Source organism: Simochromis diagramma, unplaced genomic scaffold, assembly GCF_900408965.1.
Source record: "Simochromis diagramma unplaced genomic scaffold, fSimDia1.1 OVJJ01000344.1, whole genome shotgun sequence".
Lineage (NCBI taxonomy): Eukaryota > Metazoa > Chordata > Actinopteri > Cichliformes > Cichlidae > Simochromis > Simochromis diagramma.
In genome coordinates, this window is record NW_024387375.1 from 12,690,575 (window position 1) to 12,717,063 (window position 26,489).

General features: G+C 40.9%; 1 protein-coding gene across 7 annotated transcripts; it reads left to right on the forward strand.

Annotated features, from left to right (window-relative positions):
• Positions 1-370: 370 nt before the first annotated feature.
• LOC120719874 (clathrin heavy chain 1-like) lies at positions 371-26,431 on the forward strand. Of its 7 annotated transcripts, XM_040009424.1 has the most exons (35): positions 375-827; positions 3,077-3,284; positions 3,743-3,745; positions 8,555-8,823; positions 9,038-9,199; positions 9,359-9,472; positions 9,595-9,768; positions 11,719-11,916; positions 12,138-12,338; positions 12,621-12,773; positions 12,912-13,034; positions 13,226-13,363; positions 13,572-13,736; positions 13,826-14,006; positions 14,093-14,256; positions 14,335-14,460; positions 14,599-14,741; positions 14,890-15,124; positions 15,231-15,353; positions 15,505-15,650; positions 15,833-16,016; positions 16,157-16,349; positions 16,508-16,665; positions 16,786-16,950; positions 17,083-17,190; positions 17,493-17,660; positions 17,956-18,105; positions 18,239-18,370; positions 18,466-18,576; positions 18,749-18,919; positions 19,061-19,282; positions 21,850-21,870; positions 24,465-24,502; positions 24,596-24,671; positions 24,787-24,904. In XM_040009424.1, the coding sequence occupies exons 1-34, from the start codon at positions 786-788 to the stop codon at positions 24,624-24,626; spliced, it is 4,920 nt and encodes a 1,639-aa protein (XP_039865358.1). In that variant the 5' UTR covers positions 375-785; the 3' UTR covers positions 24,627-24,671; positions 24,787-24,904. The 7 variants fall into 7 exon arrangements, with proteins under 7 accessions (XP_039865353.1, XP_039865355.1, XP_039865354.1 ...); XM_040009419.1 differs by lacking the exon at positions 24,465-24,502 and having other exon boundaries at positions 371-827; positions 24,787-26,431; XM_040009421.1 differs by lacking the exons at positions 21,850-21,870; positions 24,465-24,502 and having other exon boundaries at positions 374-827; positions 24,787-26,431.
• The last annotated feature ends 58 nt before the right edge of the window (positions 26,432-26,489 follow it).

The following is a 26,489-nucleotide window of genomic DNA, read 5'->3' on the forward strand; positions in this document are numbered from 1 at the left end:
AAACCATGTCAGCCTTGCATCTCTGATTTCTGTCTCCAAAGCGCTCAACCTGAGCTGTGTCTCTGATATACTGATTTGTAATTCTGCTTACTCCCAATCAAAATCTGAACATAGATCTTGGACAGTAGTGAAACAAAAATCAGCATCTGAAATATTTTCCACATAAGGGTTGTGTATTTTGTAAAATAGTGTATTTTATTTTATTTCTTTTTATTCTAATAACGTCTGAAGGGTTAAATTTTTACGTATATGCTGTCAGATTTGATAAAATAGCATTATTATTTACGGAACTGACGTACATGTCCAAAAAACTAGTTGATTTTTATACAAAATTACAATGTATGCAACTTTATCGAGTAGAAACACATTTTTCATATTATTTCTCAGTTAAATTGGGGTGAACTTCTTGTCCATACGTTCAGGGCCAGAGCCAGTGCCCTTCCAGAGATCCCTAGATGCTTCCGGACTGGGAAGGCTGTGAGCCGTTTCCGCCGCCATTGCGGATTTTGGACAGAAGATCAGCCATAGCCACTGCTATCCATCGATGCAGTGCAGAAAGCATACACAGAAGGGGGGACGTATTTAACATTTTTCCACTGATATCTCACTTCGGAAACACGATTACCCACAGCATCTTGCCTATTTTAAAACCGTGCTATCGTTTTCACCGACTGGCTCCGACCTACACATTCAGTGAGGAGGTCGTAGCTAGCGCGGTGCTGCTGCTGCCTAGCTAGCTGTACGACCAGAATTTCAGGACTCCGGAGAAGCTCAAGGAAACAACCATGGCTCAAATCCTGCCTATCCGCTTCCAGGAGCACCTGCAGGTAAAGTGGTCGAATCTAGTAGCTATATCGTTTTCTTACATTCTCTTTGATCCCTTCATTTTCCGGCTTAACGGTCGTTTTGACAGCTTGTTAGTTCGGCTAGCGTTAAACGTCAATAACCGCAGCAAATGAATGACCTCCCATCCCCCGTTTAGCCAGCAGCTAATAACTAGCCTCTCAGGCTAGCTCCTCATTCATTGTACTGATGCTGTCACTCGCGGCCAGGAGGCGAAACTAGTTAACGACAATCACCTTTTCTGACCTTGAGTGACTATTTATTGGGTTGTAGCGTATGACTGATGCACGGCCACGTTTTGGTCGGTTCAGCGTTATTTCAATATCGAATTAACGTTTGGACCTTGTGAGGCGAGACATTCCAGTCGCTGACCTGCATAACATGAACACATAGTATAGCTGTTTAAAGCATGCTTTATGTTATTGTCATGTGCCCATTTAAGTTATGAGCCGTGAAACCGTGGTCAGTTGCAGTCTGACTAGACTCCGAGCTGCTTCACGTCATAGAGAAACGTTATGTCACGACAGGCCATTTTTACTGCTGAAGGGAGAGTCGGGTTATTCTTTAGGGTTTTTCTGACTGAAATGTAACCCATTCATCGCGTTATCTGAAGTGAACCAGGTGGTCCATTCAGTCTGCCAAAAGAATACGATTTTTGTTCTGCTGTCCACATTCATATCAGTCAGTCATCTGGTACATCCCAGCTTCTGGCTGTATTGGATATACCCAAGGTTCCCAACCATAAATCAAAGCTTGAACCCCTGTGGAGATTTTGTTTATACTGTGACCCTTAGATGACCTTTTGCCAAGCTTCAGTTTTTTTTGTTAACTAAAGGCACAATTGAAATAAGCATACTTGACATCATTGGCTTTTTACAGTGAAGAATGTACTAGAGATGCACCAGCTATGAATTTCTGGGCCAAAAAATATATATAAACAAACAATTTGCCCTGTGGTCACTGCCCTTGTTGCATTACTACAATATTATTATCTCCCCCTGCTGGTAATGCAATTTCTGCATGCTTGTCCATTTCACGTTTTGGACGGGCAATGCGTGAAATGAACATGGTAGACCAACATGTCTGTTACACGTTTTGCTGTGATACTGGGTTGCATAATTTGTTATTGTTTTTTTAATTATTCTTTTTCAGTCTTTGTTTATCTCAGATACGTATTTCATATAAACAAAGCATATCAAAAAACACAAAGAGATAAAAACAAACCCACTCAATTCAACTTCCCATAACTATACCAGTGTCTGAACAATAAAGACAGATAACGTACGGTTCCATGTTATCAGTGTGTTAAGCCCACATTCTCAGAAGCATTGAGCCTGCAGATAAATTAATTCACAATATTTTGAATAAAGCTTTCAATCTACTGAAACGAGTAATTATAAACACCTTGCTTGAGTCGTCCCTGTCTCTTCAATAATAACATCATAGCATCTTTTTAAGCTACATTAGGTTTTCGTGAACTCACTTTCCTTTCCTTTGTACAGACATTTGCATAAGAGGAAATTCACTTGTGAATACATCAGTCAACATTTCCTACAGATATTATCATTACCTGTCATTTGATCTGTAATAAGATGAGCAAGATATTCGACCTTACTACCGACAGTAAGATTGTTATCAAGTTTCAACTCTGGAAATCTTTGTCCTCCTCAGTTCTGCAAATCATTACAGGTCATTTACGGGGATTGCATGTAATGTTGTTTTCTACGGCATTGGCAGAACATATGTGTATGAGCTGCTGGAGATCAGCACTACTAGCACTATGACCGCAAGATCATCTGCATACATAATATCAAACTCTAGAATATTACCAACCGCTTTGTCATAAATGTTGAGTATTTTATCAAAGTGTCTTTGAAATGTATCCAGCATAAACATAGATGACCGCTGTTAGTAGATATGATCATATTTGCTGATATAAGTAAACAAACTGGGCCTTAGAGTGGGCCTTTGTGTTAGGAAGCCCTGTTAGCTACTATATAATCATAGTAATATGTGTTAGCTTCTTTAACAGAGGTCTGTACAGTTTTATGTTATTTCTGGACATTGGAAAAATACATTTTATGATTGAGTATCACATATTGGTGATATTGCTTCAGTGAAAGTTCAGAACCTTTTTGGTTAAGGAAAAATCCTGCCAAAGGAAATTTTGTCTTCGATATTGTACTGTGTGCCAATGGCTGCCATTAAAACAGGTCTTCTCTTCATATGCCAGCTCCAGAACTTGGGGATCAACCCAGCCAACATTGGATTTAGCACGCTTACAATGGAGTCTGACAAGTTCATCTGTGTACGAGAGAAGGTTGGTGAACAGGCTCAGGTTGTCATCATTGATTTGGCTGATCCCAACAACCCCATCCGTCGCCCCATCTCTGCCGACAGCGCCATCATGAACCCTGCCAGCAAAGTTATTGCCCTTAAAGGTAAGCCCCCATCTTAAATCCACCGTTGCGCTTTTATCACGTAGTAAGTGTGCTAGGATTTCAAAGCACATGGACTAAAAATTAAGCAGCTAAAATTGGTTTGTACCTTGCTATCTTGATATTTGTTTTGTTTTTGTAAAAAGTACACTGGTCCATTTGTGTAAAAAAAAAAAAAAAAAAAAAAAAAAAAAAAAAATTGTGTTGTCAGTTATGTAGCCGTCACAGTCTGCTTTTCATTTTGATGTTCATATGTAGATCACCCCATTTCTGTTTGTTGAAAACGACTAGTAGCTAAATAGTGTGTGTGTACGTAGAAATGTAATTGTGCTACATTTAGAATTTGCTGTTTTAGTTCACGAAGCAGTAGCACTAGCAAATTGTCATGCTGTCATGAATCCTTTGTCTATTTTGCTTGTTTTTGCTCTTTTTCATTTCTTACTGCTTTCTTATGTTTGCAGACGGTGAGTTGAATTTTATGTATCATGAGTTGTCAGAGTGATCCTGTATGCACTGTCTTGAAATGTTTGCACAGTAATGAAAGTAATTTAAACGAATGTCTGGATTTACAGTAATAACAGTAGGCGAGCACAACAAAATTAAGACAGTAGCTTAAAGGACCATATCTTTTTTTTTTTTTTTTCCTTTTGTTTTCTGTGTTCACGTGTTTTTTCCATTAGCTACACCGGAAATATATTTTATATCACAGTTGACCATTTCTAAACACTGTACCTTATTTTCGTACTGTACTGGAGCTGATGACAAATTAAAAAAATATAAAAACCTATGGGTTATACATTTGCATTGGAAAAGTAATAAATTAGACGTTATCCTCCCCATATTTTGTTATTATTTGATAACCAGAGTGTGTGCCTGTGTTGGTCATATAGTCGAATTAATGCACTGACATTGTGGTGAAAACACATGTAAATCTGTCTACGTCTTCATTACACAGCAACAATAAAAGCCTTCAGTAATACAGTTCCTGAGTTATTTTTAAACTGTCATTCACAACCTGAAGGCATCCACATAGCTGCTGAACATCTGAGTCAGAAAGTTGTCTAAACTAAATCAAGATTTTCTGTGACTGACAGTCACCGTAATATACGGAAAGTCAGGTGATTATCTGGAAAAATTGAAATGCCTTGGGAAAATAGTTTGTAATAAAGTGGAACGTGTGTGTAGTAAAAGGGGAAAAAACATGCAGAAAACAAAATGATATGGTCGTATTAAAAATGTGAAACTGTCAAAAAGGATACCGTGGCAATCACACAAGGATAACAGAATGGTTAATGAGATTTTCCCATTTTAAGGTCAGGCTTCAGGGTTAAGGGTTTTCTTTTGTTTTTTTGGTGAGTGTAGGAAAAACAGAGAATGCTTAAAACAACTGGGCTGTGATGCCAGCCTCATATATCACAAAAATGTGCTGCTCAGTGTGCAGGTGCAATTTTGACTGGCTTGCCTCTGGGATAACGCAGATATTAACATCAAATGCTCATTGCCTCATTGTCACCTTGCAGATACTGACATTCATGACAGGTTTTCAATAACTGTTCACGTTTTCACACTTTCAGTGTGTGGTGTTACTCTGTTTTAAATAGCGACTAATTGTAATTTTTATTATACCAGAGGATTAGTCATATACATGTGTTAATTATTTAGGGTTTGGGCACACATTTATATTTTATATATTCTAGACTAATAATTTTGCACTTTATATCTTGCATTGTAGTTATGCAGGCAGTTTATTTTATTGTGCACTATACCCACAGTATTACCAAAAACTGTTCAGAAATGCCACTATACTGTCAGTCATGCACTTTGTTACCAGTGAAACATGTGGTTTATTTGGTTTGGGCCAGATTGAGACTAGAGCTTATACCTATAAGAATTGAAGTGTCTTTCCTCCAGTGCGACTGAACTGGAGGAAATGAACAGAATGGCTGTGAGTGCATCTGTCCAGCATCCTTCTCATCATCTCATCTGTTTTTGTGCTTTGTGGTCTTACTAATCTGCATTCAGACCCAAACCGCATCCCTTATTTTGGGATTAAATTTCAGCTTGAATCCCCTAAGACCTATGACAACATGACAGGAGTTTGATTTCTTTAGTAGGTTGTGTGGGTGGAAAGCTCAACACAGGTCATTTCGAGCATGCACTGTGGACCATGTCATACTAGTAGGTAGGCAGTAGTTCCTAACTGATCTGGTTTGGATTGAAATATTGGTGAAGAATTGAAATACTGAACCAAAACTGCATGAAAGGTCACTGTTGAGCCATCTGAGAAGCAAAGACACCATAGTATTTGTGCTAGTGCTGGGCGATATGGAAAAAATATTTATCACGATATGAATTATTTTATATCACGATAACGATAAATATCACGATATACCACCTGACCTGTGGTCATCTATAAAGTACGCAGTCTGTAAACAGCGAGCGCAAAGGGTCCAGTCTTTGTTAATGAAATGGATGATTACACTCATGTTGGGGTGCGTATCTTTGCTCGTCCATATGTCAGTTGTCAAGGCATAATGCACGACACTGCAAACATCCTTCTCTACTTTGGCCCGGCATGCATCATATAAGCAAGGCAACTCGACTTTACTGAAGTGCTTACGACCGGGCATAACGTAACTCGTATCAAGAACTTTGACGAGGTCACGAAAGCTGTCCTTCTCAACTACATAAACAGAGGCGATGCCTTTATAAATGTAACGTGAGATGGCTCCTGTGATTTGTTTATGGCGCTGGGAAGTTTTTTCATACGGCGTGCCTTGTGTGAAAGACTGCTGTATCTTCAGGTGGTATAGCTGAAGATACAGCAATTTTCCCAAATTGCTCCCGTCGTTCCACAACTTGGTTTAGCTCGGATTTTCTGCATTCTTGAGTATTCTTTTTCGTGGACCTTCTGTAGGTGATAGAAGAGATTTGTTGTGTTGCCACTGAGTGCAGGAATAGTTTTATAGCATAGCTTGCAAATGGGCATCTTCTGCTCCATGTTGGTGCTGTTGAACCCAAAATGTAACCAAATCACAGACGTACCCCCTCTTTTCGGTAAAAGTGCTTCTTCTTGGGCTGCCTGTGTAGCTGTCTCTGCCTGTTGCATGTCCAGGCATGAAACTGCAACCTGTCGCACGTCCATCGTTTTGAGTTACCGTAAAGCATGTTGCAAATCCGGGTGCACGCAAAGCAGCACCATGTCGCAAAACCACAAGAGTTTCTTTGTGAAAAATATCAATTTTTATACTTTATTTTCTCTTGCATAAAGTTAAGAGCATGTATAGTGAGAAGACAACACAAATTTATTTGCCACAGGCTATTTAACCCTTTAAGACCTACCATAGAACCAAGTCCGCCAGAGCTTATTTTTATATTTTTAAATGCTGTAGTGCCATTTGTGGGAGAATTTCAAGTTGCTATACATCAATACAACCGTTATAGCTCAAATTGTAATAATATGTATGCAGTAAGTCTATAGTAACTACATAAATTGCAAAAAAGTGCAATAAACTACAAAAAAAATTGAAAATCGTTTGTGGTTTTTTTTTACATATATTTCTAGTTAGAGAAATTTAAGAGGCTTATTCCTTTAAAACTGTAAATACAAAAAAGTTGCACAAAAGTTTCCAACCACGAGAAATTTATTTTGAGTGTCTTCATAGTTTTATTTTTCAGATACACAAATTTTTATATACTGCAGGAAAAATGAAAAAATAAATATTATAATGCAAATTTGCAAAAAAAAAGCATGTGCATCAAAATAAACTATTTACAACAGTGTAATTTGAGATCTAAGCATCCCAGAAACAATACAGAAAAGCATAAAGTCAAACATGACTTTTAAAAACACCAGCAAAGGCTTATAAGGCCCTGAAGGTAAAGAACTACATTTCCGCGAAATGATGTCACGTCCGGTTTCGGGCAGGTGCTGACACGCGATAGTTCGCGCTGACGTATTCCAATGTAGGAAGTGTTATGAACAACTGATTGGATCGGCAAAGCCTGTTTCTGGAATATTATGTTTTTGTTGCTGCAAATGCTTTCTATGCAATTTTTGCAAAGCTATATGTGGAAGGAAACCGTGACCTAGGACAAGCTAATGGCATAAGATGTAAGTACAACTCCGGTTTCATATGCAAGAACAATTATTGCGCTAGCTTACGTGTTTCCAGTTCTACAGGGATTTAAAAATAGTTAGGCAAAAGGAGTGTGCCTGCTCCGGTTTTAAAGGGTTAATGATATATTTTATGTAATAATTTATAAAATTAGGTTAGAAAGGATAGAAGACAAATGGCATGATAGACACTTTTCTATCGTCCACACGATATATATCGTCATATCGCCCAGCACTAATTGGTGCTATTTCCAATCAAGCTCCAGTACTGCATTAAAAAATGCAACCACCTGCAACTGCATCAGAATGCTAATAAGAGTAACTGATAATGAAATTTGGGGGTCAGTACCAGTTTCAAGGGAATAGAAGAAAAATTTGGGTATCAGTTTTCTTGCCAACAGATATTAAGCAACATACAGGCCTATACACTGGTTCTAGTCTAATTGGAAGAAGACCAATCTGACTGATAGATCTGTGAGTTTAAAGCTTTTTATGATAAGGGATTGGGTTATTCCAATCCTCCATTGCCACTGCAAATGAATCTGTTTGTTTCTATGGATATTTAGCCAACAGTGTGGCACACCTCATTTAGTTTCTTTGCAATCTTGGCTACCTCTTGATGTGCCGACCTCACTGAAATGAATGTGGGAGCTGTATTTCTTTGATGCAGTGCTAAGCACAGTCTGAGTTTCTCTAATAAAAAGAAGAGTAATTAATTGGTGAATGATTTCATATTATCACAAGAGGGTTGTATAGTTAGACGCAGCTGAACACGTAACAGTTTATTGCATCAGATGTTACTGAATGCAGATCCAACATTTTAAGTGGTTGCCCTTTTGTTGGTCTTGCCCCTTTTTTGTTGACACTGGTACTGGCTTTTTGTATGGTCTGTCGGTGTTACACACACAAAAACCAAAAAAAACCAAAACCCTCCCCGATTACCTGCATTTCCCCCGCAATTGGAAGAGGTATGCCCAATTGATTTCCTCCCAAACTCTGCTGTGGGTTGTGTGCCGTAGCTTTAGTCAGTAGACCGATTCAAGTTTTCTTTCTTTCTTCCTCGTTTTAAATGTTACAATCTAAAAACTTTGGAGGGGGTGGGCTAGCAGCGTCCCAGCACGGCTAACGTGTTAACCTCAGCTCTAAATATTTTCAGCTGCAAAGACCCTGCAGATCTTTAACATTGAGATGAAGAGCAAGATGAAGGCTCACACGATGACGGATGACGTGACCTTCTGGAAGTGGATCTCCCTCAACACTGTCGCCCTGGTCACAGACAACGCGGTCTACCATTGGAGCATGGAGGGTGACTCTCAGCCAATCAAAGTATTCGACCGTCACTCCAGCCTGGCAGGCTGCCAGATCATCAACTACCGCACTGATGCCAAACAGAAGTGGTTGCTGCTCATTGGCATTTCTGCACAGGTGAATTAACACAGTTTGCTTTAGCTTCGTAATATTACAATCAAAATAATATTTCAGACAAAATATTAAAATGATGTCAGTGTGTGTGAAATGCATCACATTTGTATTAGTCATTGCAGGGTAAGTTTATGATATAGCAGAATTTATAGCAGGAAAAACACACAAAAAAACCCATCACAGACTTTAGTCTGACTTGTGGGCGTTCTCTCCTCAGCAAAACCGTGTCGTTGGAGCCATGCAGTTGTACTCGGTGGACAGAAAGGTTTCTCAGCCTATTGAAGGACATGCTGCTGGATTTGCACAGTTCAAGATGGAAGGCAACACCGAGGAATCGACTCTGTTCTGCTTTGCCGTGCGGGGACAGGCGGGAGGAAAAGTAAGATTTATACCTATTAAGAGAAGCTCAAAGCCTCGTAGCTGCAAAATAAAAAGATCGGGATGAAGTAATTTTAGTGGAAATTAATACTGATTAGAAAAAGGCATTTGGGGTCTTGCTTTGTCTTCTTCTTGTTTTAATTACTTTTTTCTCCCCTAGCTCCATATTATTGAAGTGGGGACTCCACCAACTGGGAACCAGCCGTTTCCAAAGAAAGCTGTGGATGTTTTCTTTCCTCCAGAAGCCCAGAATGACTTCCCTGTGGCCATGCAGGTACAAAACCTCCCTCTTCTTTAATCTGAGGCTTTGTTTATTTAGTATTTAGTTTGGTATTCTGCTAAAGAGTCTTCCTATCTATACATGTTATATCTCCCTTCCCCTTTCTGTACATCTAGATCAGTTCCAAGCAAGATGTAGTCTTTCTCATCACCAAATATGGCTACATCCACCTATATGACTTGGAAACTGGAACCTGTATCTACATGAACAGGATCAGCGGAGAGACCATTTTTGTCACTGCCCCCCATGAACCTACTGCTGGAATCATTGGAGTCAACAGGAAAGGACAGGTACTCAAATGTACACTTGTGGAGTATATTTTGCAGTAGCAAGTCTAGAATGCAATGATGAATGAGCCGCTTATTAATTTCCAGTGGAGCACAGAGCCAAGCTTAGTATAGATATTTCATCTGGGCCTTTGTGCAAGAGAACAGGTTAAACTGTGTTTAATTTTGGATGCAAAATGAGTTGAATAATGTTTTTGGTAGATGTTTTAAATATGTGACAGATAAAATTAATATATTTCTTATCAGATTACAATTTTATTTTAATATTTGTGACTACATATTGTTTTTGAAAATTGCTTAAAGATATTTTCCAAACCTGATGTATATTTTTAAACCAGTCTGCACACATGTGTAGTGGACTACTTTCCCTGTGGTGTGTTGGCCCTGGTATGTCAGCGTGGAGCCTTGGGTGTGACCTTGACTGAGGAAATCTCTGAAAATATCAGGCAGTGGCAGCATCTTCAGTGTCAGGCAGCATGTGACACTAACAGCAGGTGGCCTCAGATTGGCCAGGCAGACTACGCAGTCTAATCCTGTTATTGCTCTTGGCTCTCACCTGCAGGTCTGCTGTACACAGGCCAGTGTGCTACACGCACGCACACACATTTCATGTGCAACTGTGTGTGTAACACTGTACACGACAGCTTGTGGTAATCCCTGCATGTAATTCAGAAACGTGACAAGTGCAGGTCTCATAATGCAGTTCTTTTAACTCAGATTTTTACAGTGAACTTAATTTCAAACCCAGGTTTGCCAGCAGTTATTCTCAGTTTAGTGTCGAATATGTGCCTGTCTCTTTTTGTGTCTTTATATCACTGTACACCAAACTGCATTTACATTTTGGTGGACTTTTGTTGGAAGGTGTTGTAGCTGGATACAGTTTGACATGAACCAAGAACTTTTTTAAAAAAAATATTCTGCCAGTTTTGCAGCATCATAGTATTTATTATTTAGATTCTTTTGAATGTATGATGTGAATCTTTTATATAGGTTCATTAGTCTTTCAGGAGTGTACAGAATATAAAGACAGTTTAATGTGATCCTAATGAAAGGAAAACGAAACATAAATAACATTGCCTGTTATGCTTTTAGCTTAAATATAATGGCACTTTTGGTTCCCGGTGTTTTAAAAACAAAGTCAACATGTGGCATGTTACAGTTAATCTGTCACCAGGAATAACACCTGTTAGGCCAGAGTAATACATCATCTCAGCCTCACCTAGCTCCCTGAGCCCTGCTGCACTGAAAGTTGAAGAAGATGAATTTCAACTCAGTTTTATTTATATAACGCAAATCACAACAACAATCACCTCAAGGTGATTGTTGTTATAATTCAGCGGTCCCCAATCTTTTTTGCGCCACGGACCGGTTTAATGTCAGACAATATTTTCACGGACCGGCCTTTAAGGTGTCACGGATAAACAACAAAATAAAATGATACGACCAAGACAACAACTGTGGTATCTTGCAAATATAATAATAAATGCGAATTCACTGCGTAATTGTGTAACTTTATTAGCAGCGTACTCCTGAAATGCACCAACAGCATTGAGAGTAACGTCCTCCTCGCTGCCTTTTAATGCTCTCTGGTCGCTATGGTAACGAGTAAATATTTCTTTCAAAATAAGACACAACTACAACATGGGAAAAGACCCAGGGAAACCAAGTCAATGATAATCATAAATTTCACACCCGAGCCTCAACCTAACAACTCATGGACCGGTACGCCTTTAAAAGTCACAGTGAATGTGTTTTGTCGCGGTTCAGTTCTAATTCTGTCAGGCGGGCAATTACCACCAGTACAGCTAGCATACGCCACAGCACAAATATCAGTGTTAAATAGCTAGCAAAGACAACAGCTGTTTAAAAAGTATGAACAGCTTCTAACTAACTGTAAAGGAAGTTGGGTGTTACCAATTACACATGCGTTTATGTGCACATTTGATTTTCCAGGTGTTGTCGGTATGCGTGGAGGAGGAAAACATCATTCCATACATCACCAATGTGCTCCAGAACCCAGACCTTGCGCTCCGAATGGCTGTCCGCAACAACCTCGCTGGTGCTGAGGAGCTGTTTGCTCGCAAGTTCAACACCCTCTTTGCAGCAGGAAATTACTCAGAGGCTGCAAAGGTGGCAGCGAATGCACCCAAGGTACTGCCATTGTGCTTCTGTGCACTGAGACTGTGAGTCTAAGATTTCAGTAGCTTATATAACTATGAAAACCAAAGGGAATTTGTAAAAACAAGTTTAGATATTGCTTCCAAAATTGTTTAAAGGGAGTACAGCCTGCACGCTGCTTTTATTTCTTTTTCCCTGTATTTTACCTTTTTGTATTTTCAATGGGCTAAGAAGTTTCCATCCTACCTCTCCAGGGTATCCTGCGAACACCAGACACCATCCGTAGGTTCCAAAGTGTTCCCGCCCAACCAGGCCAGACGTCTCCCTTGCTTCAGTACTTTGGCATCTTGCTGGATCAAGGCCAACTTAATAAGTTTGAGTCTCTGGAGCTCTGCAGGCCTGTCCTTCAGCAGGGCCGAAAGCAGCTACTGGAGAAATGGCTAAAAGAGGATAAGGTATGTGTTTAGTGGTTGGTTTTAAAGTGGACAGTCTTTATCTTAAGTTTAAATATTTATATCTCAAGTTCATCTATCATATCATAGAGTAAAAAAAAAAAAATGAGACCATGTAAAATCAGAGTGCTACTCTGACTCACTGAACCACATAAATCATTTAGTATAAAGCAGAAGATCACGTAGGCCAGTGAAACCCAGATTCCCTTTTTTTGTTTTTGTTTTTTCCACTGTACCATGGCAGATCACTGTTATAGTTTCTAACCCTTCTGTTTGTGTTTACAGCTGGAATGTTCTGAGGAGCTCGGAGACTTGGTGAAGTCTGTAGATCCAACTCTCGCCCTCAGCGTCTACCTCAGAGCCAATGTTCCCAATAAGGTCATTCAGTGCTTTGCAGAGACTGGCCAATTCCAGAAGATTGTTCTCTATGCCAAGAAGGTTTGTGATGACTGACTTGGTAAATAAAATATCTTGGGCTGTAATATGGTTCACAGTGTTTTGTTTTGTTTTTTTAATACACCTACATCACAGATGGGGAGCATCTCATACATCCTTACATGTCTGTCATCCTTGTAGGTGGGCTACACTCCAGACTGGATCTTTTTGCTAAGGAACGTAATGCGGATCAGTCCAGAGCAAGGTCTTCAGTTCTCTCAGATGCTGGTTCAGGATGAAGAGCCACTTGCTGACATTACACAGGTAAAAATAAAGATTTTTGGGGGGTAACGTGGCTAAAAGATACTACGACTATGATCTGAATCGTAGTTATTCTCACAGTTGTAGCTGAGCACATGATTGCAAAAATACCCCACACCTCTGCGATGTGTAGCAACACAACCAAGATTTTGAGAGTTTAACTTCTGTGGTTTCTCTGTTATTTAATTTTCCAGATTGTTGACGTATTCATGGAGTACAACCTGATCCAGCAGTGCACGTCCTTCCTACTAGATGCCCTGAAGAACAACAGACCCATGGAGGGACCACTGCAGACGCGCCTGCTGGAAATGAATTTGGTCCATGCACCACAGGTACATAAACATGTAGATGCATCAGGTCCAGACAGGCCAGATTATTTCATTTACCAGTGACCGGTAGTTCTCACCTAAACTAAAACGGCGCTCTAGCTTTCTTTCCCCAACTTCTTTCACAACAGATCAAATCTTTTGCTGTTTACAGACATGTTTGGATTTGAGTGTCTGTGTGTGACAGGGCCTGTCTGTGTGCCATTTGTTGCAGGTTGCAGATGCCATTCTGGGTAACCAGATGTTCACCCACTATGATCGCGCTCACGTGGCGCAACTGTGTGAGAAAGCAGGCCTCCTGCAGAGGGCGCTGGAGCATTACACTGACTTGTATGATATTAAACGAGCAGTGGTGCATACACACCTTCTCAACCCAGAGGTACGACACAGATCGAGAATATAAAATTGCTGTTGTGGTTTGCGGTGATTGTCTTTGTGTCGCTGATGATTTTCTATTTATCTCTTCAGTGGTTGGTGAATTTCTTTGGCTCCCTGTCTGTGGAGGATTCCTTGGAGTGTCTGAGGGCCATGTTATCTGCCAACATCCGGCAGAACCTGCAGATCTGCGTGCAGGTCGCCTCCAAGTACCACGAGCAGCTCACTACTCAATCCCTCACTGAACTGTTTGAGTCATTCAAGAGCTTTGAGGGTTAGTGGGGAAGGTGCAAAAAAACAAAACCCAACGTGTCTTTTGTTTTACTACTTTTGCTAATTCTGAGTTTTTTTGCTTTGAAGGTTTGTTCTATTTCTTGGGCTCAATTGTGAACTTCAGCCAGGATCCTGAAGTTCACTTCAAATACATTCAGGCTGCGTGCAAAACAGGCCAAATCAAAGAGGTGGAGAGAATCTGCAGAGAAAGCAATTGCTACGACCCCGAACGTGTGAAGAACTTCCTCAAGGTCCGTGCAGAGAACAGTTATCTGCAAAATAAACCTGTGATTTTTCTGTTTGTCAACGTTTTATTGTGTTTTTTCCAGGAAGCCAAGCTTACCGACCAGCTGCCATTAATCATCGTGTGTGACCGCTTTGATTTCGTCCACGATCTGGTCCTGTACCTGTACCGCAACAGCCTACAGAAATACATTGAGATCTATGTGCAGAAGGTGCATTAATAAAACTCCATCCTTTTACTCGTTTATTCTGTCTCTGTATTGGTCTACCTCTCTCTGCTCAAACTGTGGTTGTGCATTTGTTTTTACCATGATGGAAACGTGTCATAATTCTGTTGTCATTTATTCCAGGTGAACCCGAGCCGTCTGCCAGTAGTCATTGGTGGATTATTGGATGTGGACTGTGCCGAAGATGTAATTAAGAACCTGATCATGGTGGTGAGAGGACAGTTCTCCACAGATGAACTGGTCGCTGAAGTGGAGAAAAGAAATCGGTGAGAACCAAAAGAACTGATAAAAGCGCACCGCAAAAGAGGAATCGCTCGCTCGGCGGTCTAACTCGACCTGTGTGTTAAACTGGTCCTTTCCCTTCATGATATTCTGTCAAAGCTTGTGACACGTTTACTGTGCCTCCTTCTCCAGCTTGAAGTTGTTGCTGCCTTGGTTGGAGGCTCGTATTCATGAAGGCTGTGAGGAGCCTGCAACCCACAACGCCTTGGCCAAGATCTACATCGACAGCAACAACAACCCCGAGCGTTTCTTGAGGGAGAACCCCTACTATGATAGCCGCGTGGTGGGCAAGTACTGTGAAAAGAGAGACCCCCACCTGGCCTGCGTGGCTTATGAAAGAGGACAGTGTGACCAGGAACTCATTCATGTGAGTTTAAAAACAAATCATTTTAACTGGAAGGCGAAATTCCGGGTCATTAGTAATACGAGGTTTTTATTGGCCTTTTATTTCAAATATTTTCGTTCTGCTTCAGGTGTGCAATGAGAACTCACTGTTCAAGAGTCTGTCCCGCTACCTTGTACGCCGCAAGAACCCAGAGCTGTGGGCAAGTGTGCTGTTGGAGACCAACCATTACAGAAGACCACTCATTGACCAGGTGTGACTTTTTACTATCTCTGATACTAAATCATGCCACTTAAACTAGTGTATTGTTAAAAGTTCCCAGGCTGTAACACTTCGTTAGCTTGCATACTGTAAACCAATCATCAGCTGTTATGCATCATGTTTGTCGTCGGTCTCTGCTGCAGGTCGTCCAGACAGCCTTATCAGAGACCCAGGATCCAGAGGAGGTGTCTGTCACAGTCAAGGCCTTCATGACCGCCGACCTTCCTAACGAGCTCATCGAGCTTCTGGAAAAGATTGTGCTGGATAATTCTGTCTTTAGTGAACACAGGTAAGAGTCTTACCTGTATTTAATGTTGTTCTTCTTTTATTTAACCCTTCAAATCCAAGATTTAGACATCACTGAGTCCCCTGCTCATAGTTGTTGTTCCAGTTGACGAACATTGAGCTTGCAAAGCATTCGATATATTCAATAATGCATTTAGTGAAAAGCTTGTATCTTGTTGATTTCAGAAACCTTCAGAATCTCCTCATTCTGACTGCCATTAAAGCTGATCGGACACGCGTCATGGAGTACATTAACCGTCTGGACAACTACGACGCCCCAGACATCGCGAACATTGCCATCAGCAATGAGCTGTTTGAGGAGGCCTTTGCTATATTTAGAAAATTTGATGTCAACACTTCTGCTGTGCAGGTGCGCGCTTTCGTTATTAACTACAACTTGTTTAAAGTTTTTAAACACCTTGTTTTTGTTTTAATTCAGAGCGTGCTAACAGCCCTCAGTTTTGCCGTTCATTTTGATATTCAGCGATCTGAATGTTTGCTGCTGTCCAGGTCCTGATCGAACACATCGGCAACCTGGACAGAGCTTATGAATTCGCTGAGCGCTGCAATGAGCCCCCAGTTTGGAGTCAGCTGGCAAAGGCGCAGCTTCAGAAGGGCTTGGTGAAAGAAGCCATCGACTCTTACATTAAGGCTGATGATCCCTCGGCCTACATGGAGGTGGGACAAGCTGCAGCCCAAAGCGGTAAGATGATCTCTTTCAGTTTTTTAAAACTAAGATCTAAGGAACTTTATCGCTTACCTTATTGTTTTATTTAATCAAGATACTTAAATGGCGTAATGTTAAATATGCAGTAGATAAGTGTGTCCATGATGCTTATGGTAGTTAATTTTTGTGTGCAGGAAACTGGGAGGACCTGGTGAAGTTCCTGCAGATGGCTCGAAAGAAAGCCCGCGAGTCATATGTTGAGACAGAGTTGATCTTCGCCCTGGCCAAGACCAACCGCTTGGCCGAGCTGGAAGAGTTCATCAACGGACCCAATAATGCTCACATTCAGCAAGTAGGTCCTGGGACACACACACACAGTTGTACATACAGCAGTTCCCAGTTAATTCTTTACCCCGTGTTTACAGTTACAGCTGCTTTGCTGGTCTAACTTAATTTGTTCATCTTCCATTAGGTGGGTGATCGATGCTATGACGACAAGATGTACGAGGCAGCCAAACTGCTTTACAACAACGTGTCAAACTTTGGCCGTCTGGCCTCAACTCTGGTTCACCTGGGAGAATACCAGGCAGCTGTGGACGGAGCCCGCAAGGCTAACAGCACCCGTACCTGGAAGGAGGTGAAGGAGATCAGTTTCATTTTTGAAAGTATAAAGAGTGAGATCAAGTTCAAGCCTTATGTTCAAAACACAAACTCACTCGACTGACTAATTTTAACAGCTGTTTTTTTGTTTTTTCCTCTGCTCTGTCAGGTGTGTTTTGCTTGTGTAGATGGGAAGGAGTTCCGTCTTGCCCAGATGTGTGGCCTGCATATTGTTGTCCACGCTGATGAACTGGAGGAGCTCATCAACTACTACCAGGTATGTGGGGTACCTGTTGGCCAAACACCATGGTCTTTCAATGAATGATAAGTAGGTGAGCATGTATACTATCACTAATCTGGCATAAATAACAGTCAACAGTCATATAAGCCTGAGGATAGCAGGGTTTCCAGTTTTCTCCAGCTTACAGATGGTATATTGTTTTCCTGCGCCTCAGCACACTGTACAGACTTGAGTTTTGTTTATGATGGTTCAAGGGCCTCAAAATAACTTCCCAGATTGTGTAGGGGAGCGAGATTAAGGGTTATAGTTGTGTCACTAAGTCTGTCTGTATCCTCCAGGACCGTGGTTACTTCGAGGAGCTGATCACCATGCTAGAGGCTGCCCTTGGGTTGGAGCGTGCTCACATGGGCATGTTCACTGAGCTGGCTATCCTCTACTCCAAATTCAAACCCCAGAAGATGAGGGAACACCTGGAGCTCTTCTGGTCCCGTGTTAACATTCCAAAGGTGGGTGTGAGAAACGGATTTAGTATGAGCTTTACAGCCAAGCAGATTTTGGCAGGAATCTGACGAAATGCATCACAATACACCGACTGCGACTGCAGTTCAGTATAATGTGATTGTTTTAAACATTTTAACAAAACTATATCTAAAGAATTAGGATTCAAAAAGAAGTAAAGTAAATAAACTCCTCAGAGGAACAGCAACTACAACTTTGACATCTTCAGTAACGTCCATAAACCCGCATTCGTTTTCAATTGTTAAATTGTTAAATTTGACTTGATGTCTGTTTGTGTGTCAGGTTCTCAGGGCAGCTGAGCAGGCCCACCTCTGGGGAGAACTTGTGTTCCTCTATGACAAGTATGAGGAATATGACAATGCCATCATCACTATGATGAATCACCCAGCTGATGCCTGGAAGGAAAGCCAGTTCAAAGACATTGTCACTAAGGTACAAAACATAATTTAAAAGCATATGGTAGTGCTACCAATTACTTCTCTTGACAGGAATACAGCACAGAGCTGCCCCTTTTTTTTTTTTTTTTTTCCAAAAAACTTGTTTAACTTGATTATGTTTGTCATAGGTGGCTAACGTTGAGCTGTACTACAAGGCCGTCCAGTTTTATCTCGAGTTTAAACCACTGCTGCTGAATGACCTCCTTATTGTCCTCTCTCCAAGACTGGATCACACACGTGCTGTCAACTTCTTCAGCAAGGTCAGTATAATTTTCTTTGACTGTTTCTTTGGTTCAAATCAAAAGATCAAGACTTTTGCCAGACTGAAAACTGATAAACATTTCTGTCTGTTCAGGTGAAACAGCTGCCTCTGGTTAAGCCTTACCTAAGGTCTGTCCAGAATCACAACAACAAGTCGGTGAATGAAGCACTTAACAACCTCTTCATCAATGAAGAAGACTATGCGGTATGGTTCATTTGTCAGTTGGGTCTTATAACATGTGCTGTGCTCTGATGTTTGATTACAAGAGAAACTCTTTGTTATTGTTAATTCCAGCAAGCACACATTTAAAACGTTGCAGTTGTTCCGCATCTTGCTTTCTCAGCCTAATCTCACAATTGTTTCTCGTGTTACTCAGGCGCTGCGCACTTCCATCGACGCTTACGACAACTTCGACAACATCTCGCTCGCCCAGAGCCTGGAGAAGCACGAGCTGATTGAATTCAGGAGGATCGCAGCCTATCTTTTTAAAGGCAACAACCGCTGGAAACAGAGTGTCGAGCTCTGCAAGAAGGACAAGCTCTACAAGGTGCGTGGGTACAAAATTAACAAATGAGTTGCAGAAGAAAAGTACGTTCCTAAAAGCAATGTAAATATAAATTTTACATTTGAGCGTGGAAACAAACGATTAGGTGTGTCAGTTTGTTGACCTGGCTTTTTTTTTCTGCAGGATGCCATGCAGTACGCATCAGAGTCCAAAGACACTGAGCTGGCAGAAGAGCTCCTGGCTTGGTTCTTGAAGGAAGACAAGAAAGAGTGTTTTGCTGCCTGCCTATTCACCTGCTACGACCTGCTGCGGCCCGACGTAGTACTGGAGACTGCCTGGCGACACAACATCATGGACTTCTCCATGCCGTACTTCATCCAGGTCATGAGGGAATATCTCACTAAGGTGGGTTGGCCAGAGGTAATGAGGATTAGGACAAAGTAAATGACTTTATGATAAGGCCTCTAAAGAGAGAAAAGCATCTCATGTTAGAAACCCAATTTATAATTGTAAGGTCAAAAGTTTAGATACACTCATCATGGGTATGAATGTCATTGCAGCTAAGTGATTTCTTTGAGGCGTTCGCTTTCCAGGGTTAAATGATTGTACAGCATACATCTTTAATATTTTTAAAAACAAGAATTGGCTGCATACGTTTGAATTTATTTTATATTTTCTCTTATCCACACAGACACAAAGGTAAATACAGGGTACCATATATACATAGATCCCCACTTATATTTAGTTAAATGTCCCTTAGCAAGCATCGACCAGATGCTTTTGGTAGCCATCAATAAGCTTTCATTATAATTCTGGCTGGATATTTGACCACTCTTCTTAACAGAATTGGAAGAATTCATTTAAATTAGTTGGCTTTTATGTGTATTCCACAAATTATAAATAGGATTGAGGTCGGGGCTTTGGACAGGCCATTCTAGAAATGTATTTTAAGTCTGCTTTATTCATTCCAAAAACAGTTCTGATGTGTTTTTAGGATCATTTTCCTGTTAGAACATGTAATTCTGTCCAAGTTTCAATTGTGTAGCTGATTTAAGATGAAGTTGAAGAACTTGGAGATAATCCTCCTCCTACATTATTCCATACACGTTGTGCAATGTACCAGTACTACTGGCATCAAAACAGCCCCAGAGCATGATGCCGCCACCACCATGGTTGACAGCTGGTACTTATGTTTAAAACCCTCACCTTTACTTCTCCAAAGAAAGCATTTGTCTTGTTCATGTGGTAAGCTGTAAATTACTCCGCTTGAAGGTGTTTATTTTGGAGCAGGGGCTTCTTTTTTGGTCAGCACTCTCTGTCCGTGGTGATGTTAAACTTGCTTCACAGTAACAAGTGTTACTGGTGTTCCAGCAGTTTCCAGCTCATGACAGGTTTAAGCCTCATGGTGGTTCCTGGGTTGTTCCTGAACATCCTAACCCATTTCCTCTCATCTGAGGGTGACAGCTTGGGTCTTCCAGACTGTAATATAATATAAAAGTGTGTATGTATATATATATATATATATATATATATATATATATATATATATATATATATATATATATATATATATATATATATATATATATATACATACATACATACATAGATACATACATACATACATACATACATACATACATACATACATACATACATACATAAATAAATGTAATAATTTAGAGATGGGAAGAGTTTTGTAAGAGACCTTCCCAAATTGTCTTCACTGAGTTATTTGGACTTTCCAATTGTTCTATTGGTGAGTGCTGTCAAACAAATCCTTTTCATGCTGGTAAAGAGAAACAACCAGTTGTAGTCAATTCTGATCACTAATGAGAAGTTAATAAGTCTTGTCAAGTTAAAAGACACTGTGGATCAGATTTATGTGCATTTTTGATTCTGTCTAAATAGCAGAAGATCATAAATAAATTCAAACTTGTGCACCAGACTCTTGTCTTTTAAAATCATTAAAGATGTATGCTGTACAATCATTCCACCCTAGAAAAAGAACATTATAAGCCCAAAGTAACCATGACATTCATGCCCATGGTGAGTGTTTGTGTGTGTCCAAACCTCTGACCACAACTGTATAAGGACATGCAGAGATGTTTCTTCTGCTGTTAGATTTAAAGACTTAAATTAGTCTCATCGTCCCTTCAGCCATCTTTGGAAGACTAAGAAAAATCTTAAGAAATCTTTTTTCTGATCAGTGCCCAGGATTTCCATCCATCTGTTACAAGAAACAGTAGCAGCAGCTAAAATGTGTTTGCAAATACTGTTGGACTCTCAACAGTATTGCACAGTTAAAGCCCCCACCTCCCAGTACTGCCAGTTCTTTCCTTCATTCATGTTCATCTTCCTTTGCATCTGTCAGTCACCATGTGTCATCACTGGTGTTTTCCTTTTTTCATTTGGGTTTCCATCTATTCAAGCTGCTTTTCCATACAAATGTGTTACGGAGGAGATTCATAACTGCTGTGTGACTCATTACGCCATTTATCTCTGTTACATGGCAAGCAAAGCCCACACGAAAGAGAAACACCTGATTCTTTCATAACAGCGCGCAGACCCGAGTGAAGCATTTACACATTTATGTTCCAGTTTTTGATGATAAATTCAAAATACTTCAGTCTGTTATTTAAGCTGTTAAAGAAACAAAGTGATTGTGTCAAGTTAAATGAAGGGATTGTGTATATCTGGGTCTTTTTTAGCGACATAGAGGAGCCATGTTGTTTATACTAGTCTAAAAAGTGAGGCGCAAGTTCACGGTAGCAGGTTTGATCTCAAGTGTGCATTTGTATCAAAAGTGGCATTAATTACTCGCATCACTCGTAGGATTTTTATATTTCTTCTTTAAGTGACAAGTCCTCTGTTTGCTCTCTCTCTCTCTCTTTCTCTCTGTCACTTTCTATTTTGGGAGACTCCCATTTGTTTTTTCCTCCCTAAGTTGCCTCTCTGAATTTCCTTTCCAGGTTGATGCGATAAAGGAAAAGGTGAAAGTCCAATCCATTTTCTAATCATTCTTTTTGACCCTGTCCCCTGTCCTGTAGCCTGTAGTTTGGAGCAGTAAAACTAGTACAAACTGCATGTTCCCTCCCCTCCCGTCCCCTCTCCCATGTCACTCTCTGCTGCTTCTGACTGTAAATTCCACATCTCCACTAGACCACCTACCAACCCACGAGACTCCAGAGCGGGGCTCTTCACGCCCATCAAGAGCCCTGATCGGCTTGCTGGTGTGTCCGTGACGGCTTGAGTTTTGCCTCAGGCCAGGAATCACAGAACTGATTGGTGAATTGGACACGTAGCTGACAGCTAAACTCAGATTAATTGCTGATTCAGCTCCTGAGACTTTGACACTTCCACAGTCATTTTTTTGAAGATCTGTTATAGCAGTGCAACGGTAACGGCCACCTGCCGCAGCTGAAAGCAGCTTCAGAGTCTCTCAGTTGGTCTTTGTAAGTCTGCCTCTTAGAGAAAGCCCTTTCACATATTTGTGTCAGACGTGCAACCGAGCCCTCGACTGAAGCCAGCATGCTTATCAGCTCTCCTCGGCCGTGGGTGAACAGTGCCACTCTGCTTAGCCTCCCCTCACCTGCTGTGGGTCAGGTCCTTTTTCTGAGATTTGTAGATTAATTCATGTTTTACTGTCTCGTACCTCTGCTCAGCTGCGCTCTACTGCTAACAAGTTTATTTCAGGAAGCAGATGTGTTTAAACTGTCGATGTTCTAGGTTTGCCTTTTTTTGGTTTTAATCAAATAGTGGGAGGATATTGTTCTGTTTAAACAGTGGTGCATTAGCATAGACTGCAGCTGAGTGTAATATTAGCATTAGAGGAGCCACAGAGGCTCCATTTTAACAAAGTATTTCTTTTCTGTTGTTTTCTGTCTGCCTGTACTTATTTCAGTGCTTATAGTTACAATACTGGCATTAGAAACCATAAATGTTAGCCTGTTACATGCATTTTTAGAGGGTGTATTTTTCTCTGTTTCTTTGAGTATTCTTGCAAAGTGAGCTCTCTTCAAGCGACAAATTGCTTTTGTGGGTCAGGGAATAAAATCTGTAGTCCGGGTGTATCCACTGGGGAGAAAAAAAAATCAGAACTTGTAGAAAACGACCAGCATGCATTTCCCTCCTCCTCCCTTGGTAGCATCAGCTGCACTCAGGCCAGGCTAAGAGACATGTTGTTGGCTGTGCCTGCTTCTTGGAAACGTTGAACTGGCTGTACAGTACCATCCCCTCCACCCTGTCGTTCACACTCCCTCCACTTTGGCTCTCTGCTTCTCTGTCTTTCTCTCATGCACTCCTCAAGAAATAAATGACTAAACTGCTGCTTCAGCATGTCTCTAATAAATCGGCACACTTTTCTTAAAACGGCCTCTTAACTAGATCGACTGATGTTTTTCTTTTTCACTAGTAAACCAGACAGTATGTAGAGAACTGAACCCTAAAACCACCGTGAGAGAATCCAACCCCCCTTTTTGTTTAAGTTATCTTATCTCAACTGCAATGCACGCTGGCGTAGCCGAGAGCACTGAGGGTAATATCTGAAGCTTCCCGCTGGCTGCTTAATTCTCTGAATTGTTTCAACTGTATCTTTTGTCCTTCGACTGTCATTGTCTGCTTCTGAGCTGAGGCTAAAACACCAAAGAAGAAATAATGGGAAGTTTGAGAAAGTTTATCTCAAGACTTTTACATGTTTTACAGAGCTGTTTACACCCATGCAGGGAGTTAGAGATACGATATGTAGCATGTTAGCTGCACAATAAATAATATTAAAGTGACAAAAGTGAACGTCTGATTTTCAGGCTTTAGAAAATGTAGTTTAAAGCCTGAAAAGTCTGGGGGGCTTCATCCAATCACACCTCTTTTCTGGTAAAGGTCAGGTGAGTAGTAAAAAAACAAAAAAGGAATTAAAACACTTCATTGCATGATTGGAAGGAGGAAGCAAGGGGTTATCAATCTATATATATTTACCTTTTCATTTTATTTGACCTTATTTTACATTTATTTAATTTTGCCTGTATATAATGGCCACTTTTGCCTGTAAAAGTATTAAATCCTGCAAACACCAAGTTCTTACTGGTGTGGATTGGCATTTGTGTTTTCAGAACACACTGGATGCTAAGCTAGGAAACAAAGATGACGACAGATCCAAGCAGGTTGGTTAGTATACGACAGTGATTTTTAAAAAAAGACTGAAAATGAGGTTAAGTTAAAGGTAAAATGTGACAGTAAGATGGTTGAAATTGCATAGTTGTAGTGTTCTGGAAGAAAAGCCTGATGTGAGGGTGTTTGCTCTGGTGCAGGGTGGGTTCTCTACATACTCACACTTTTTCAACATGTTAGAGTAGATGTTTTTGGGTGGCTGGATGGTGGGACCATTATTACCCAGTAGCTGTTTGTCTTTGTCTCCCCTCCTTACTCCCTAATTCGTTTCACAGTAAGTGGATGTCCATAAGGTAGAGTGCTGTATAGAGTAGCCAGTAGCTTTGTAGTTGTAGTTATTCCTCTTAGGCTCCTTAGTGAGGCCTGCTTCCCGCAGCCTGTTTTTATTTAAATCTGGACTGTAATCGTCTTCGCCTGTCAGGAATGGTCCCATCCGTCAGCCAGTGAAATAACCCAGAGGTCAGTTTTTACAAACCCTTGCTCTTCAAGAGCCCCGTCGTCTTCACTTTAACTGAAGTGTGACACATCCGCTGTCGTCGTGTGCCCCCACAGGTGGACAAACTCGAAGCCTCCGAGTCTCTGAGGAAACAGGAAGAGCAGGCTACAGAGTCTCAACCCATTGTTTACGGTAAAAAAGGCCTCATGTTCAAAACTGGATCACCGTAGTGCCTTTTGAGGATAGATTTAATAGTTTGATCGCAGCTGTGGTGTTTTTAAGTACTCATCTTGGCGTTGTCTTGCAGGCACACCCCAGCTTATGCTCACAGCAGGGCCCAACGTGCCCGTGCCTCCTCAGCAGCCCTACGGCTACGGCTACACAGCAGCACCCAACTACGGCCAGCCGCCACAGACCACCTTCGGTTACGGCATGTGAACACCCAACTACCCACATCCTCCCCCACCCACAACTCAACCCAACACCTTCCTTCCATCTGTTCTCCCTCCTTTGTGTTCCTCACCAGCTTCCCATGGTCTTCTACTCACAACAGGGGCCACAAGCAAGCAACAGCCCACTCTCGTTTCTGGCACTATTTTTTTATTCTGTCGTCCTGTTCCAAGAGAAAACACTTAACTGCATCGAAGGACTTTTATTTGTATTGTTTGAAAGAAATTGGACCACACGTTTGTTTTTTTCCACATTCCATATTTATGACTACTTATTAAGATATTTTTGTGTGGTTTTGTTTTGTTTTGGAGGTTTTTTGTTAATGTCAAAATTTTTTATTGGTTTATGGAGAAGTGGACTTGCTCAAGCTCAGCAATGAGCCTTTGAAGTAGGTGGAGGAGCATTGGATTTTGCACTCATGAAGAAATTAATGTAGAAGAGCTCTTACTTTTGATGTACTGAACATGTGGACAGCTTACATTGTCTCGTTTGTCTGTATAATGCATTTCATCATTGTATATTCTGAGGAAAAAAGGTTACATATAATATTGAACATATATTGCCATTTCAGTGGCTATAGCTAGCAACACTAAGTAATGATAGTATATTCTGCACAGGCGTGTAGCTTTATGGAGTTTTAAATGCATACAGACGTATGTCACTGTGTGACTGGGAGTGTGTGTGTGTGTGTGTGACCTAAAGGTCTGAATAAGAATTTTAACCCCCCTCTCTCTCAGCCTGTACTGGGCTTCTTCACTCCACCCATCTAGATATTAGCGCTCCCTCATTAGCTCCATGTATTAAGGTGACCTCTTGTGCTGTGTACAGTGCTTGTGTGAGACTGTATCTGTGTATGTGCAAGGACGGGACCACGGCCACTAAACCCCAGGGCCCTTAACCGTACCGCGTGTATGTATTTACTCTGAACCCTTTTCGTGCTGAGGTCCGTGTATGCCAGGTGTTGTGGTGTTCCCCTCGGTCACCGTTACTTTTTTTTTTCCCCCTCTTTTTCTTTTTCCTCCTCGCGTGTACAGATGTGAAGAATTGAAAACTTTTAGATGGAGACCCCCACCTCTCTGTCGTCCATCCCCTCCCCTGTCTTGTTACCTCCTTTGTTAATGCTTAGTGGCAAGAACAAAGAAAGAGGCAGAGGAAGACAGGCTGGTGGAACGTTTAGTGTTTTAACGACAGCTCGATTAGCTCCATAAACACTCCTGTAGGTTGTGTGTTTAGATGGTTACGATGAAGAAATTTACTAAGTCTCCATACATCCAGTTCTCTGTCAAGAATGGTTTGAAATAAGAGCCTGTTACTTACCTTGATGTACTTAACTTCCTTACATGCTTTAAGCTGTGTGTGTAAAGTGTCATCCTAACCCTGACATAAGTTGAATTCCTTTCTGTTGTCATGCATATTAATAAAGGGGATCTGTCATCGATAAGTGGAAGAATATGACTTAATTGAAAGGGAACTACTAGCCTAAATAAAAACTAAAAATTGTACAGTGTCTCTGTGTGTGATGGCAAAAAAGTTGATTATTTTTTCAATACACATAAAACA